This window comes from the organism of the source record quoted next, unplaced genomic scaffold, assembly GCF_019419815.1.
Source record: "Pyrus x bretschneideri cultivar Hongxiangsu unplaced genomic scaffold, Pyrus_bretschneideri_v1 Contig38, whole genome shotgun sequence".
Taxonomy (NCBI): domain Eukaryota; kingdom Viridiplantae; phylum Streptophyta; class Magnoliopsida; order Rosales; family Rosaceae; genus Pyrus; species Pyrus x bretschneideri.
The window spans coordinates 3,536,458-3,550,673 of record NW_025999701.1 but is presented as its reverse complement, the minus strand read 5'-3'; the positions used below and the strand labels follow the sequence as shown (position 1 = coordinate 3,550,673).

General features: G+C 36.7%; 3 protein-coding genes across 6 annotated transcripts; 1 reads left to right on the top strand and 2 right to left on the bottom strand.

The window, feature by feature from the left end:
• Nucleotides 1-1,713: 1,713 nt before the first annotated feature.
• Nucleotides 1,714-5,086, bottom strand: LOC103927004 (syntaxin-52-like). 2 transcript variants are annotated; one of them, XM_009335898.3, is made up of 6 exons: nt 4,913-5,086; nt 3,341-3,559; nt 2,822-3,024; nt 2,618-2,718; nt 2,452-2,496; nt 1,714-1,970 (listed from the first exon to the last, which is right to left on the bottom strand). In XM_009335898.3, the coding sequence occupies exons 2-6, from the start codon at nt 3,553-3,555 to the stop codon at nt 1,839-1,841; spliced, it is 696 nt and encodes a 231-aa protein (XP_009334173.1). In that variant the 5' UTR covers nt 3,556-3,559; nt 4,913-5,086; the 3' UTR covers nt 1,714-1,838. The 2 variants fall into 2 exon arrangements, with proteins under 2 accessions (XP_009334173.1, XP_009334172.1); XM_009335897.3 differs by lacking the exon at nt 4,913-5,086 and adding an exon at nt 4,741-4,887.
• Nucleotides 5,087-6,534: 1,448 nt separating this feature from the next.
• Nucleotides 6,535-8,983, bottom strand: LOC103935598 (NADH dehydrogenase [ubiquinone] 1 alpha subcomplex subunit 2). The gene is made up of 3 exons (XM_009345368.2): nt 8,821-8,983; nt 8,602-8,708; nt 6,535-6,848 (listed from the first exon to the last, which is right to left on the bottom strand). The coding sequence occupies exons 1-3, from the start codon at nt 8,904-8,906 to the stop codon at nt 6,745-6,747; spliced, it is 297 nt and encodes a 98-aa protein (XP_009343643.2). The 5' UTR covers nt 8,907-8,983; the 3' UTR covers nt 6,535-6,744.
• Nucleotides 8,984-9,215: 232 nt separating this feature from the next.
• On the top strand, nt 9,216-13,984 carry LOC103927002 (serine/threonine-protein phosphatase PP-X isozyme 2). 3 transcript variants are annotated; one of them, XR_007250815.1, is made up of 9 exons: nt 9,216-9,490; nt 10,133-10,285; nt 11,535-11,597; nt 11,676-11,761; nt 12,505-12,580; nt 12,678-12,946; nt 13,034-13,112; nt 13,492-13,648; nt 13,844-13,984. XR_007250815.1 is itself a non-coding variant. In XM_009335894.3 (8 exons), the coding sequence occupies exons 1-8, from the start codon at nt 9,350-9,352 to the stop codon at nt 13,540-13,542; spliced, it is 918 nt and encodes a 305-aa protein (XP_009334169.1). In that variant the 5' UTR covers nt 9,216-9,349; the 3' UTR covers nt 13,543-13,984. The 3 variants fall into 3 exon arrangements, 1 of the variants encoding a protein (XP_009334169.1); XR_007250814.1 differs by having other exon boundaries at nt 13,492-13,738; XM_009335894.3 differs by having other exon boundaries at nt 13,492-13,984.
• Nucleotides 13,985-14,216: the final 232 nt, after the last annotated feature.

Sequence of the window (14,216 nt, the reverse complement as noted above, 5' to 3'; positions counted from 1 at the left end):
AAGCCTGCGTAAGTCCATAGATTGACTTATTAAGCTTGCAGACCATCTTTTCTTTCCCCCTTTCAACAAATCCAAGAGGTTGAATCATGTGAATATGTTCTTGCAAGTCTCCATTCAAGAAAGCAGTTTTTACATCCATCTGGCATAATTCTACATCAAAATGTGATGCCAAAGCCATAATTACCCTCATCGAGTCTTTGGAAGAAACTGGTGAGAATGTATCATTATAGTCTACACCCTTCCTTTGATTGAACCCCCTTGCTACTAAACATGCCTTATATCTTTCAACTCTGCCAGCAGCATCTCTTTTTGTCTTATATACCCATTTACACCCAATAGGCTTGATATTAAAAAAATTTGAAAAACAAAACACTCTATTTCTAAATAGATCAAGATGGGAGGGAAGACAAAGGACTGAGAAGAGTTTTCACTTTTGAGTTTCTTTGAGATTTTTTTTATTTTATAATGGGTGTAAAAATAAATATACTTTTTAATTAGGTTAGGAAGGGTACTTTCGGTAATAAATTTGAGTTTAAAAAGATATTAATTCTTTAATTAAAAATAATATGAATATGGAAACTAAGTTGGGTTCAAGGTTAAATGGATTTAAATAAAAGCAAGGGCGACATCAGGGTACAAATTGGAAACGCCAAGTTCTGTGCTACGATCTCTATAGCTTCTTTCGGCACATTGCTCATCTTTATTTGATCTGACAAATTTTTTTCGCTTAATTCTTTACATAAACCCTCTTTCATCATGAACAACCCCACTGGTTCTGGAAAGCAATTATCGAATTAATAAGAAAAACCCTAATAAGCTGCGAAATTGGCCAATTGGGTATCAAATTTTGCGAGGAAACGAGATTAAGCAGAAAGAAAGTGCCAAAAACTCATCTGGGTCCGTCAGCTTCATGGTTATATATGTTTGTATATGTGGAGCAATATGGATATATCCATATTTCACACATGCGGTTTAATATAATATATGAGTAATGTTAGGAAGATTAAATTGATTGACAAAATTTTGTAAACTAAATAACATGGACGTTAATAATTGAATTATTACTTAAACGTTAATAAATATGTTTATTTCTTATTGATGACATGTTGAACTTTGTCTCTAAATAATAGACATGATGAAGTTAGAGCCATGATTATCAGGTTCAAAAGCTAGGTTGATTATTTTCATGGGCCTATAAATCAATTAGGCCCAAACCGTCATTTTTGGGCCGCGAGGGTGATTATTTGCCTTTATATTATGTAATTCGAACTTCGAACATATTTCAACAATAAGAAATATGTATGGTTGAACTAAATGAAAGAGCCAAGTGTGTCACTAATATTACGGTCCAGTATAATTATTGTTATCAGTGACCCAATGTGTGAATAAAATGCCATACCCATCGCCAATTCCTCAGCTACTTGCCTCTCTTGAACAAAAGCAAGTAGCTTGTAACTGAAGCGCGTGAGAGCATTAATAGTTGCACATGAGGTCACGATTTCAATTCACACATCTTCCAACGTTATTCACAATATATGATTCGTTGTAATTGCTCCAATTGCAATTCCTCCCCAGTTCAATTCCTCCTCATTCCAAATTCCTTTATTTTGATTACGGTTACGTGAACGAGCCCTCAATGACAAAGGAATATGTCAACAATTTTGCTTAATGATTGATTCTTTTCACCTCATGTCAAAGTCTTGAAAAACATGCTTCCAAGCAAGAAAACACATAAAACATTTATAAACAATCGAACGTTACAAAAATATCACGGCAACAACATCAAAACACACAAACAGGAGATCTTCATACTCGGTGTAGACTTATAGTTGGTACTATTACAAGTATTTGATCAACAAAAATATCACGGCAATCAGAACCACTATCCCGACGACAGATAAAAGCATGCACATGCAGGAGCAACCACCCTTTGTGCGCTTGTTCAAAACTGCCAAGTTTTTCTGCACCCGCTGTTTTGGCATTAACGGGTAGACAAAATAGTATTTGATTAATATTTGCTCCCAATAAAACATTGCAATTCTTAAGGAAACAAAACAAAGATCAAAACAATCAACTTCATCAACTTCAGCTACAGTAAGGAATCGCAATTCCTAACATCTTTGAAGTAACATAATTTTCTTCACTCGACAGCATCTACTGTTTCTCCTGTCAGCCTTACTTTCAATAATAATTTTTTCTTAGAAATACCAAGCAAAGAATTAACTACAGCCCACACTAATCAAAATGCATTTATGAACGACAAGATGGTCAAAATTTTCCACCAGGGGACACTTCTGTTGTGTCATGGTACACACGTCTCCTTTTTTTTTTTTTTCGCTGTTGATTTTCTTTCTTCCGGGAATTCAGACAGGAGGGAAGAAAGAGTTGTGCAATATTCATTTGCTAAACAAGGGTTCATAATAATTTAAAATACATGAGTTCGATGATTACCCGTAACCGGGAGTCTGTAACTTCCACATGATCATCCAAGTCATCCTGCACAATGGGCCGGAAAGACATAAGTTATACTGAGAGTACAAATACATTTTAGATAAATAAGTAATTACTTTTTAGATGGAAGATTCAAAGACACAAGTATTAGAGTGCAAGGGCATACAATAAGTCTAGTGTGTAGGTCAATTTCTTCATTGACTGCCAATGCAATATGTTTTGTGCTTACTACAGTCTCCTCCAATTTCTCGAGCCCCTCATCTTGCTCTGCTTCATAGGAATACCATGTAAAGATCAATATTGTGAAAATCAATCATGTGCAAAGATTACAGGACAACAAAATAGTTACATCCGAATAAGGATCTCTTGCCTTTCATAATTTGTCGTTGCAAACCAACAAGGCCGTAGTTGTCTAGGCCAACTGTTCTTCCCATGGCATCAGCTTTATTTATTTCTGATCCCAGCAAGCTATCTCGGTTGGCAGTGTTGGACGTCAATGTTGAAGCCATCTGCTTAACTTTCAACCTTAAATTTCCTATCATATCCTTCCGACGGTTCATCTCTTTCTCTGTTCTGAGTTTCAAAATTGGCAGCATAAAAGAATGTCATATAATGATAGCCAGAAGTCACTTTAACATTATAAAGGACTATCTTACAATAACAATGTTTGATCAAAAGTTTCATGAGCTTTTATCACAAACGGTGATAGCATGAAATACTAACTCAAAGAACTCATAAGTTGGGCATAAACCCCTTCACATGCAGCATTGACCAATAGAAGCAGGAAATGAAACAAGAGCATACAACATTGTTCAGTTCCTACATTTAGCTCCAATGGCAGTTGACGCATGCATTAAAACAAGTCAACTATGAGTCTATGATGACTTACATATGCTGTTTTTCAGGGAGTTTTGACAAAAGGGACTGTAAGCTATCAAGTCTAGTCCCCAATATTGTATTCTTCCGCCGTATAGCAGAGACATGACGCTGAGTGTCTGGACCTGCGGGCAATGTACTCCATTCAGATATCATACCGTTGATATCATCAGCAAGTTTTGTTGCTTCATTATATTCCTTCATCCATGAGTCCGAAGAAGATGCCATTGTGCTGAAATAAAAAGGGCACACTAATTCATCAATAACATACTCAGGGATTGCTTTTGTACAAATGAACACAATATCTTTACATATCTTTGGGCCTTGTATAGGCTCAAAATAATCAAATGACAAGTATAATACAAGGTTAACCACAGGCAGCAGATTATATCTAGAATAGCATCACGTAAGGATATTTTATCTTTCTGGTTAGCACAATTTTTATTTTTCCCCAAGAACTTCATCAACCCACCATATCTTTGACGGTAAGCTGAAAAGACAAAGGATTTGTTTGGTAAGAGTAACATAGCATGAGCAGTACTTGTTTGGTTGATAAGCACTTAAGAAACAATAATAAATTCGCATCAAAATCGGCAGTTCCTTCTATCTAATCCTGCAGCTAATTTCCAGTTAATTTAAACCTATCAATACCAAAGCATTGTCACCTAGCTATAAATTCGGCCCAAACTACCAAGTACTTTTTGTTACAATAAAAGTGCTGTGTTGACCGACTGCAAACCAAGAAACTTCTCAGGGAATTGATAGCCAGCTGAGAGCCGTTACACCACCATCTTTTGGAGCGTAAACTTCCACTTATAAGATCTCAATATCTCTATATATTTAGTCCAATCTTAACGAATCTAAAAACCTCTAAATCCACGATGAACCAAAAACATTAATATACATCATGAGCACTTCCCACTTCCCAAAAAGTAACAACTCCACTTTCTACCATAATACGATCACAAATATCCAACGCCATATACAGGACCACAAGCTTACACCCACTAGCTCATATAACTCGGATAAATTCAAGAAATACAGCTAAACAGTACATTGCATCAGCTCGCAAAAAAAAAAAAAAAATCCTGCTTGTCTCGTTTACTCCCCAATGCAGCGACACCGGCCATAACTAAGCTCTTAATCTGCCTAATTCTAAGTAAGTTAATTGGGCTACACGAAACAGTGTTCCACCAAGTCTTCTCAATCGATAGCGCTCAACCGAGAGCAACAAAAGTAAAAAGATGCAAATCGAGCTCCTTTGGATTAAAGAAAACTCCATAATTCAAGCTAAGTAAAACAATTTGAACCAATTCAAGAAAATATTAAATCAAAGCAACTCATGGCCAGATAAAAGCCATGCTAAATAAAAAATTTAAACAAATAAAAACTAATTAAACAACATGCACAAACCTGAACGATCCCACATAACCCATAATTCGCCAAAACAAAAAAAATGCTGATCGACCCTAAAATGTTAAAACCTAATCGAAATTGTCAAAACGAAAGGAAGAAAATTTGGATACATAGCATATATATATATATATGGGAGAAACAGGATTAAAATAGAGGCGATCGTAATTACCTGAATTAGGGATTACGATTGAGGGTCGTTGAGAATGGGGAGATCGAAACGGGGTCGTATCGGGATAGAGACGAGAATGAAGACAGTTTGATTAAATTTGATTTGATTAATGGAAACGGCTTAACTTTAACGGAAGGAGACGACGCCGTACGGCGGCACAACCAACCAACAACAAAGGGGAGAGGGAGAGGGAGAGGGGTAGAGAGAGAGGGCGGAATCTTTGTCCGACCCCGACGTCGGAATTATAATTTGTTTAGCTGGTGGCTGTGTGTCGTATACAGCGTCGTTATCGTCGTGGTACCCAAAGGCTTCTCCATCGGTCTAGCCGACCAAGTCCTATTATCCTCTATGGTTTACATTGCTAATCGAGATTATCACAATTAATTACGCGTTCCATTAAATAAGTGTGAAGTTACTTAAATAATTATTAGTAATTTAGTAATCTTGGAAGAATTACTTTGCAAAATGGAAACGACAAATATTTTATTTTAACTTTTATAATTTAAAAATGCGTTTAGTCCTTTAATCCAAGATATTTGTTGCGAGATAAAAACTTTGAAAGTGTGTAGTATCAAGGAAAAGGATTAATGTTGTAAAAGGTGTGGATTTGAATGCCTACATAGTTTAGTCAAAAGTTAAAAGGTAAGAAGGACTAAAATGGCGGTGTTGTCAAATTTACTATTGTTGGATGACATGATCTTCAACTTATATAGCATGGTTTTTTTAACATGCCTTAAATTGCCTTGTAGAATTATGCACGTAAAAGGCTCAATATAAAGAGCATTAGTGTATAATCAAATAACACACTAGATCAAAAGTGAAAAGCAATAAGACCACTATCCCCTCCTTTCTTTACCTACATCATTTGTGTGTTACATTGCACCTGTTCCACTTCTATCTCTAGCAAAAGTTATCTCTTTTACTTTCGCCTATTTATAAAAATTAACAAATTTGTGTTGGTTGTAATATTTTTTTAACAATCCACTTATGTTGATGATCGTTCAATGTATGATAAATTTCAATGTTTCAACGGTTGAATATTCATCTCTTGATTCATAGATCTTTTATGAAAAAAATCATCAAAATCGGTAATCATGTGACCTCTTAATTAGAAAGTAGTCATTTTATTGTTTATTGAAAAAACTATGTTGGTCTATTTTTTCCCATTATGACAAATTGTCTTAATGATATTTTGGTAGAACTAAGGGATGAAAAATTCAACGATCAGATCGTCGAATCCATCATATATTGAGCCAGACAAGGTGTCCCTCAATGGAAGGAGACTGTTTTTTGTTATATAGATTTTAGCATGGTGGCGTTTGTGGTGGGGATGGTGGTTCCAACAACGGTGGTTGAGGGTTGTGACGGCAATAGTGATTGGCGTCGGTGGCAAAAGTGGTGGTGCCAATGGCTGTGGTGGGTATAGGTGATCGCAACAGTTGGGAGGACCAATGAATGCTGTGTGGGAGAGTAATGATGGCAAGGGTGATGGTGATGAAGATGGTTGCAGGGTAATGGCGATATAGATGGTGGTGCAAGCGACTTTGCAACTCACAACGTTGGCTTTGTTTGCATCTTGATAACTAGGCCAATAGACGGAAAAATCGAAAAGGAAGCGCATAGGCACCAAAGAACTCAATTTCTAGAAGATTTGTTCTTCATGGAAGACGGAAAATACATGAATTATTCAAACTACAACACGCGCAGTACTGCGCGTAATCAACCCAAAGAATCATCTTACACAAGAAACACCTGAGCTAAACAAAGGGCAGGCGATCATAGGAAAGAATTTCCCATGAATGTACATTTATTTCATTTCACACTGTCGATTATCAGGCCTTTAGAGACTCCCCCACCTTACCCAGTTCCTCTAGTGCTTTCGAGATCTGTGGCTCTGTCAAACCTTCCAGTCGAACGCCCCTCTCAACACCCATGTCTGTCAAATAATCAAAGGTTAAGTTGACAGAGCAACATGGTGCAAAATTCAAGTTAACAGCACACGACTAAAGAACCAATAAAAGAACACACATAGGTTGAATAAAAGTACATCAAGAATGAAAAATATCAGACCATGAGTCCAGGACAAAGTGTGGCAAAAAGTGAGTCGTTAAGTACAGGCACTTTATTGTGAAGAGAGAATGTTGTTTACCATTCGTCAAGTCGTCATACCTAAACCTGCTTTGCTGTTAATCCCCACCCAAGATGACGACTATATAGGTAAAGCTGTTATCTAATAGGGTGAAAGCAGGCAGACTCGAGTCCCTACACCTTTAAGGTCGCTTATTGAAAATTTCACCATAGTTGAAATACAATTTTTAACATGGCCTATTAAAATTAGTCTATGCGTATCCATAGCATGTGCGATATTGGAAAACAGAAAGCAAAGCCAAACCTTGGGATTTCTAAAGCATTCCGTACAGAAGAATAGAAAAAGGAAATTAATAAAAGTTTTAGCTCCAACTCTAAACAATCCTATGAACCAATTGCTAGAGGCTGGCTAGAACCATCATAGTTTGGCCACCTGAAAAAGACATCTTCTATTGCTAGCAATCATGCTCTTCTAAGTGCCGAAACCTAAATTCTTTCTCTTCTGACCTCTGGTGGCATCTTCAACTTAAACAAGATACATAAATTTGGTGACAAATGTCATAACAGTGACTGTAACTCAGAGCATCAAAGTAACAGAGGCGACATCTATTTAGTAACGTTTGAGTAAACCTTATGTACTTGGAACTTTAAGTTAGGAATTAACTTATTTTCAATAGTTATCCATTGTTCATTATCAAAATAATTAGAACTTTCTAAAGCTTTAAATACACATTTTCGTTCATATATATGATACCGGTGAAGAAAACAAGCACATGACCAGTCCATATTCAAACTTTTTATTATCACTTGTAATTAAAGATAAACACTCATGTTCCGCATTGAACTTAAGAAAAAACACGGTAAATAGTTTTAACCAATCAATTATAAAATGTTCACTGCATTTGTCCAAGATACTGCTGCATCTCTTTTTCCGCTACTTAGCAGTTTTCACAAACATCTTGAAGTGAAACATAGTTCTGGTTATAATAAAAGGGTATTATTGCAATTCTAGAATACAAACATCTTCAAGTGTTCCGAGATTTAGAAATCTCAAGTTCCTCTTGTTGATCAGCTCCCAATAAAACTAAAACTAAATTTTTTGAAATTATCATCCTCTTTAAAACATTTTCTCCTTATCCCATATCCATTTTCTCCTTACTTACTCAGATTTATTTTCTCTGTTCTCACTATTCTCTTATTTTCCCTTCTCTATCTCTACTTAAAAACGAAAACAAAACTAAATGTTATCGAAAAGGCCCTAAAATGAGCAGACTCCAATACATATACTTTCGTGCTTATTAGAGATCATCTTATGAACCATTGAAAATACCGGAATCAAAATAGCAACCAAACGAGCGGCTGTCATAAGTTGGATTCCAGAATTATTCATAAAATCATAAGGCAATGCAGTGAGAGCTAATATCTACCTTAAACCAACGACGATACACATCATAAATCGTAAGGAAATGTAGTGAGAGCTAATATCTAGCTTGAACCAATGACGATCATGAAATTAAGCATTTCAAATTCTAAAAAGCACTGGAAAATGTAGAAATAAAAATAAAAATCCATAAAAAATTAGGAAGGATGGGGAAGAATACCATATCTAGCCCACAACTGAGGCTCAATCCCTCTGCATTCACGAATCAAGATGGGCAATTTGGGGTTTGCACTCTTCAGATCCTTGTAATTCTTCTCCACAAATGCTCTGCAAATTCAAACAAAGATTTACCCTTTCTATAAAATTAAAAAAAAAAAATATATATTAATTAATTAATTAATTAATTAAAATAATAAAAAGAATAAGTGATTGAATGGACCTGGTGGATGCGCTTGAAGGGGACGATTGGCAAAGCAAAACCCTAAGCTCCTTCAAGTTCTGAGATAGCTTCCCTCTCCATGCCATTTTCTCTCCCTACCCTCTCTCTCTCTTCTTTCTCCCTCTCTAACTCGCAAGCTCAAGGATGAAGAAGTTCAGGTTATTTCTTCCAAGGTTTTTTATTCGCGTGGTGACTTTCGGGTCGAACGACTTGTCGTGTGATCTGTTTTAAAAATTGAAATTGAGGCGGGGCCATTTTAGCAACGATAAAGTTGGAAGTGGGCAAAACTAAAATAAAAAAAATCTGGAGGGCTGAGAGTGAGAGGAGCCCGCAGAAAAAAGGAAGTGGGAGAGTGATAGAGAAGGTTGTGGAGGACAGTAGAGAGAGACAGATTCACGAATCACTATCTCACTGTTCTAGAGAGAGAGGGTTGGTCGTGGTGGCGGCGCGGCGGCGTGGGGCTGAGGAAGGGGAGAAGAGGGGGTAGGGTAGAGAGAGAAAGTTGAGAGAGAGGGTGGGGGAGGGAGAGATGTCAGACCTAGACCGGCAAATAGAACAGCTGAAGAAGTGCGAGCCTCTCAAAGAGTCGGAGGTGAAGGCTCTCTGCCTCAAAGCCATGGAAATCCTCGTCGAAGAGAGCAACGTTCAGAGAGTCGATGCTCCTGTCACTGTACTCTCTCTCTCTCTCGCTCTCTCTACATATACATATATATATCTCACTCTCTCTGTAATTGCGAGCTCAGTGGGTTTTTGGGTAGTCTTCGAAGTAGTACTATGATATTTATTTGGGTGTTCGTTGATTGTTTTGGTTATTGGATTTGATTTTGCTATGTTTTTCGATGTTTAATTCGATTCAGACAAGTGGGTTTGTCTTTAATTTCAATTTTTGTGCATTTGCTACCTGAATTTATGAAGGAAAAAGCTTAAATTGCTATTGGATTCTAGGAAATAGATAAGGGTTTTAGAATGATATTTCAATTGTGGTTTCCTATTTTTACTTGGATAATCAAATGGTTGTAGAATTTCGTGTAGACCCAGGTTTGGGGTCCGGAGTGAAATATAGCGTTATCAGTAGTTACCATTTACTTTAGTGACGATCAGTCCCATTTTTGCTATAATTTGTGCTTATTACTTGATTTTACGAACTACTTAGAGGTGGTCTAGTGATAAGAAGGCTTAGCAGGGAAATAGGGCTAGTGGAACTATTTCTTCTTATTGAATAGATGGTGCTATAAAATATGAATTTCAAGTCCTGAACGTTGCGGGGTTCAGGCTAATTAATTGTTATTGTTCTTTGTGTTTTGATGAATAGATATGCGGTGACATCCATGGGCAGTTTTATGACATGAAAGAGCTTTTCAAAGTAGGAGGTGATTGCCCGAAGACCAACTACTTGTTTCTTGGAGATTTTGTTGACAGAGGATTTTATTCTGTTGAGACATTTCTACTCCTACTTGCCCTGAAGGTGATAGGCTTATCTTCTCTTTACTTTTTCCTGATTTCTTGGGCATTTGAAGATGCTTGGCTTGCTATTTAATATTTATATCATTAAAGACGATTCATTTATTTTTATTTTTTTTGTGTGTACTGCATTAGGAGTTTTCGACACATTCTTCAAAGTTTCTAGGACAATTGTTGTTTCTATTGCCTCAAAACATAACCCTAATTTTAAAAGGGAACTGTTATTAGCACTCCAAAAATCTCATTCTACACTCCTCACAAGTGTATTTTTCTTTCTAATTATAGAAAGTTTGGAGTGCCAAATGAGATTATTGGCATGCTAATAACAATTCCCTTTTAAAACTGTAGGATCTATTTGTTTTCAGTAGATTGGTGTTTGTAAAAAGTACACTAAATTCCATGTCATGGATCTCCTGCCATGTAAAACCACACAGTGATGCAACAGTGCAAAAATCAGAAAATAAAAAATTCAATAAAAATAGCTAAATAAGTGAAACTGTTAGTGTGAAAGTTACTGTCAAGTATTACAAGGAGTCTGTCAAGTTTTTAAGAGTTTGTTTGTTTTTGTCTTAAGAGCACGCAATGTCTTTAAATGGTTAATTAAACGTTTAAGTTTCTTTAATACTTGGTATTTTACTATTATTTTTTCTGTTTGCCTGCCACTATTGTTTCTTATAGATGATAGAACTTGTTCCACAATGATACAACTACATTAAGGGCTCATTTGGAAGTGCTTTAAAATGACTGAAAGCACTTCTAGCGAAAATCTTTTGGGTTCTAAAAGCACTTAAAGTGCTTCGTGCAGGAAGCAAATAACTGGGGCTTCGTGCAGGAAGCAAATAACTGGTGCTTCTTGCAGGAAGCACTTTATGTGCTTTTCGAGGATTCAATTGCATTTTACTAAGGATTGGTTCCAAAAACATTTCACCAGAAGCGCATTCAACCATTTTAAAGGCACTTCCAAACGAGCTCTAATGCCTTATCTTACTTCACTCACAAGTCTTTGGTGGTTGAACTGTTGTAAAGGTTTTTGTAAACTGCAAGCTAGTACATATAAGGTTATGGCTACAAATTTCCTACCTATGGCTACAAATTTCCAACCTGAATTTGTAGAAGAATATCTAATTGATAGTGATTCATTTTGATAGTCATGCTGGATTTTGACAATAACTATAGGTCGTGCATTTATTCTCATGTTTCATTAGTTTATTTCATATTTTTTTTACTATTTTAACCCAAATTAATTACTTCAGGTTAGATATCCAGATCGGATAACTCTTATTAGAGGAAACCACGAGAGTCGTCAGATCACACAGGTTAAGTCTCTTTTACCGGTGCCTACTGTTTAGTGCTTACCCATTCAGAATATTTACTGAGTTATCCTTTGTAGACAGGTGTATGGATTCTACGATGAATGTCTACGAAAGTATGGATCCGTCAATGTTTGGAGATATTGCACAGATATATTTGATTATCTGAGGTTTGCCCTTTCCTATCACATAAGATTTTTGTGTTGAAGGTTAGGACAGATTAGTATTTCGTAGTGGAAACCTTGTTTCATAAAGGTTTATGACAGTTTATTTTCTTGTGAAGGAGATCATAGGATATTATGATCTGTGAAATAAACCCTGTATTAGTTATCAAAACTACCCTTCCTTTCTTTTGGAAAGGATCCCCTTGGCCTTAGTTGAGGTAGCAGGTGGTTGGTGCAGGACTGTGATAGATCTTGGGATTCAAATGTACCTATAGGAAAGGAGAAAAAGTTATTAAAATCCATTTTTAAATTTCATCCAAATTGGATGTTGAGATCATTATAACTGGATGTTGCCATTTTAGTCTCGTAAAACAGTTACTGTCGCTACACCATTTTAACAAATTTCCCATATCGAATAATTGCTAGAAATTTCTTAATTTAATGTGTTAATTTTCTCAAATTCTTTCCAGCTGTTTGATTCCCATATTTCTCAGTGTCTTTTCTTTTTGGCACACTACCCATCGCGCCACACTAAACTCAGTAGGTGTTCGGTTTTTCAGTTTATCTATGCATCCTTTGTTTAGAAGCAAGTACTACATCTTCAAAGTAAACGTTTTGTTCCTCAATACAGGCCATTAGGCAGTTTAGTTTAGTCTTCATTTAAACTGCTTCCAATAGAGCCCAAGGCTCGGGCATATTATATTGTTTCTCCTTTACATATTTTGAATTTTTATGGTGGTTTCATGCAGTCTGTCAGCTCTCATTGAAAATAAGATTTTCAGCGTACATGGTGGTCTCTCTCCTGCCATTACAACTCTGGATCAGGTTTGAGAATCCTTTATGAGTTTGAATTGTTACTAGTTTTATTTAGTTTTTAGTCTCTCCTTTGTATGCTAACCGACCAACATGTTCTGTTTGGCAGATACGAACAATTGATAGGAAGCAAGAAGTACCTCATGATGGTGGCATGTGCGACCTACTATGGTCAGATCCTGAAGATATCGTGGACGGTTGGGGTTTAAGTCCGCGTGGTGCTGGCTTCCTCTTTGGTGGCAGTGTTGTTACTTCATTTAACCATGCAAACAACATTGACTATATATGTCGTGCCCATCAGTTGGTAATGGAGGGGTATAAATGGATGTTTAATAACCAGATAGTAACTGTCTGGTCAGCACCAAATTACTGTTACAGGTAAGTTACCAGTCTGCAATCAAGTTTCTCCTCCTTTTTCCAGAGTTTGAAGGTTTATATTGAGTTGTCAATGGTGGTCTGTTTCAGATGTGGTAATGTAGCTGCAATTCTTGAGCTGGATGAAAATCTTAACAAGCAGTTTCGTGTTTTTGATGCTGCCCCACAGGTGTGTCCAAAAATTTGATTTTTCTTGAAAAATAAGAAACGTACTTTATTTTGAGCAGCACCGTGAAACTTTGTACGTGTTGTCCACTTGTAATTGGTGTTATGTGGGTTAATGCAGCCAGTAAAAAAAAATTAAAATTGCACTGGGTGTTCGAAGGATTCTACTTGACATTGTCAATAAAATCTGGAAAGAGTTGAAATGCAGTCTATGAATTGGATTATGTGGAAATAATTAGCATCAAGTATGATTAGTTAAATTTATGAAAGAATAACACTTAGTTCAGTGACATGGACTGTGAATGTATCCGCTGTCTTTTTTTTTTTTTTTTTTTTCCTGTTCTCTCACTTTCCTTACACTAAACGATGGTGATAAAATGCAGGAATCAAGAGGGGCGCCTGCCAAGAAACCTGCACCAGACTACTTTCTCTGAGATTTGTTAAGCTTGCCTGTTATTATCCAAGAGCCTAATTCGTGAACAATCTATGCAGACCCAAGCTGGATGGAGAATGTCTCACGTGGAAAACAAAAATTTACGGGTGAGCGTTTGTGTTTGACTCCTCCAACGACCGGAGAAGGCTGTTCTTTTCTGTTCGTCGCCGGTTTGGATTGTTGGGTTTGCTCTTCTTGTATGCCTGCTGCTTCTACCATTTTTCATTTGGTATTTGTAAGAGTAGTGTGCATTGGCTAGCCTGTCGTACGAATTATTGAATCATTTTCCTTGTGATTGTCAGAGCAGGGAGAAACAAAGGGTCTCGGAAACAGACGCTTTTGCTTCTATCCGTTGGAACTGAATAGAAAGATTTGATTGAATTAGGGACAAAGGGTAAACAGTTACTTTTGTCCTCGTGGGCAATAAAAGCTCTCTATTATTATCTCTTGTTCTTTGAACTTGTGAATGATGTCTTAAGCTACACCCGTATAAACTGTTACAATGGCGATAAGCAGATGAAGTCTTTTACCCTATCAAGAGCGTCGTAGCAGGCCGGCAAGATGCGTTTCTGAAAATGCCGGCTTCACATCGGACGTTCTACAAAATGCAAGAATGTAGAGCTTGGTTTGACCTGTTAGAGAGAGGGCGGAGAATTTCTTCCCCCAAGTGTTCTT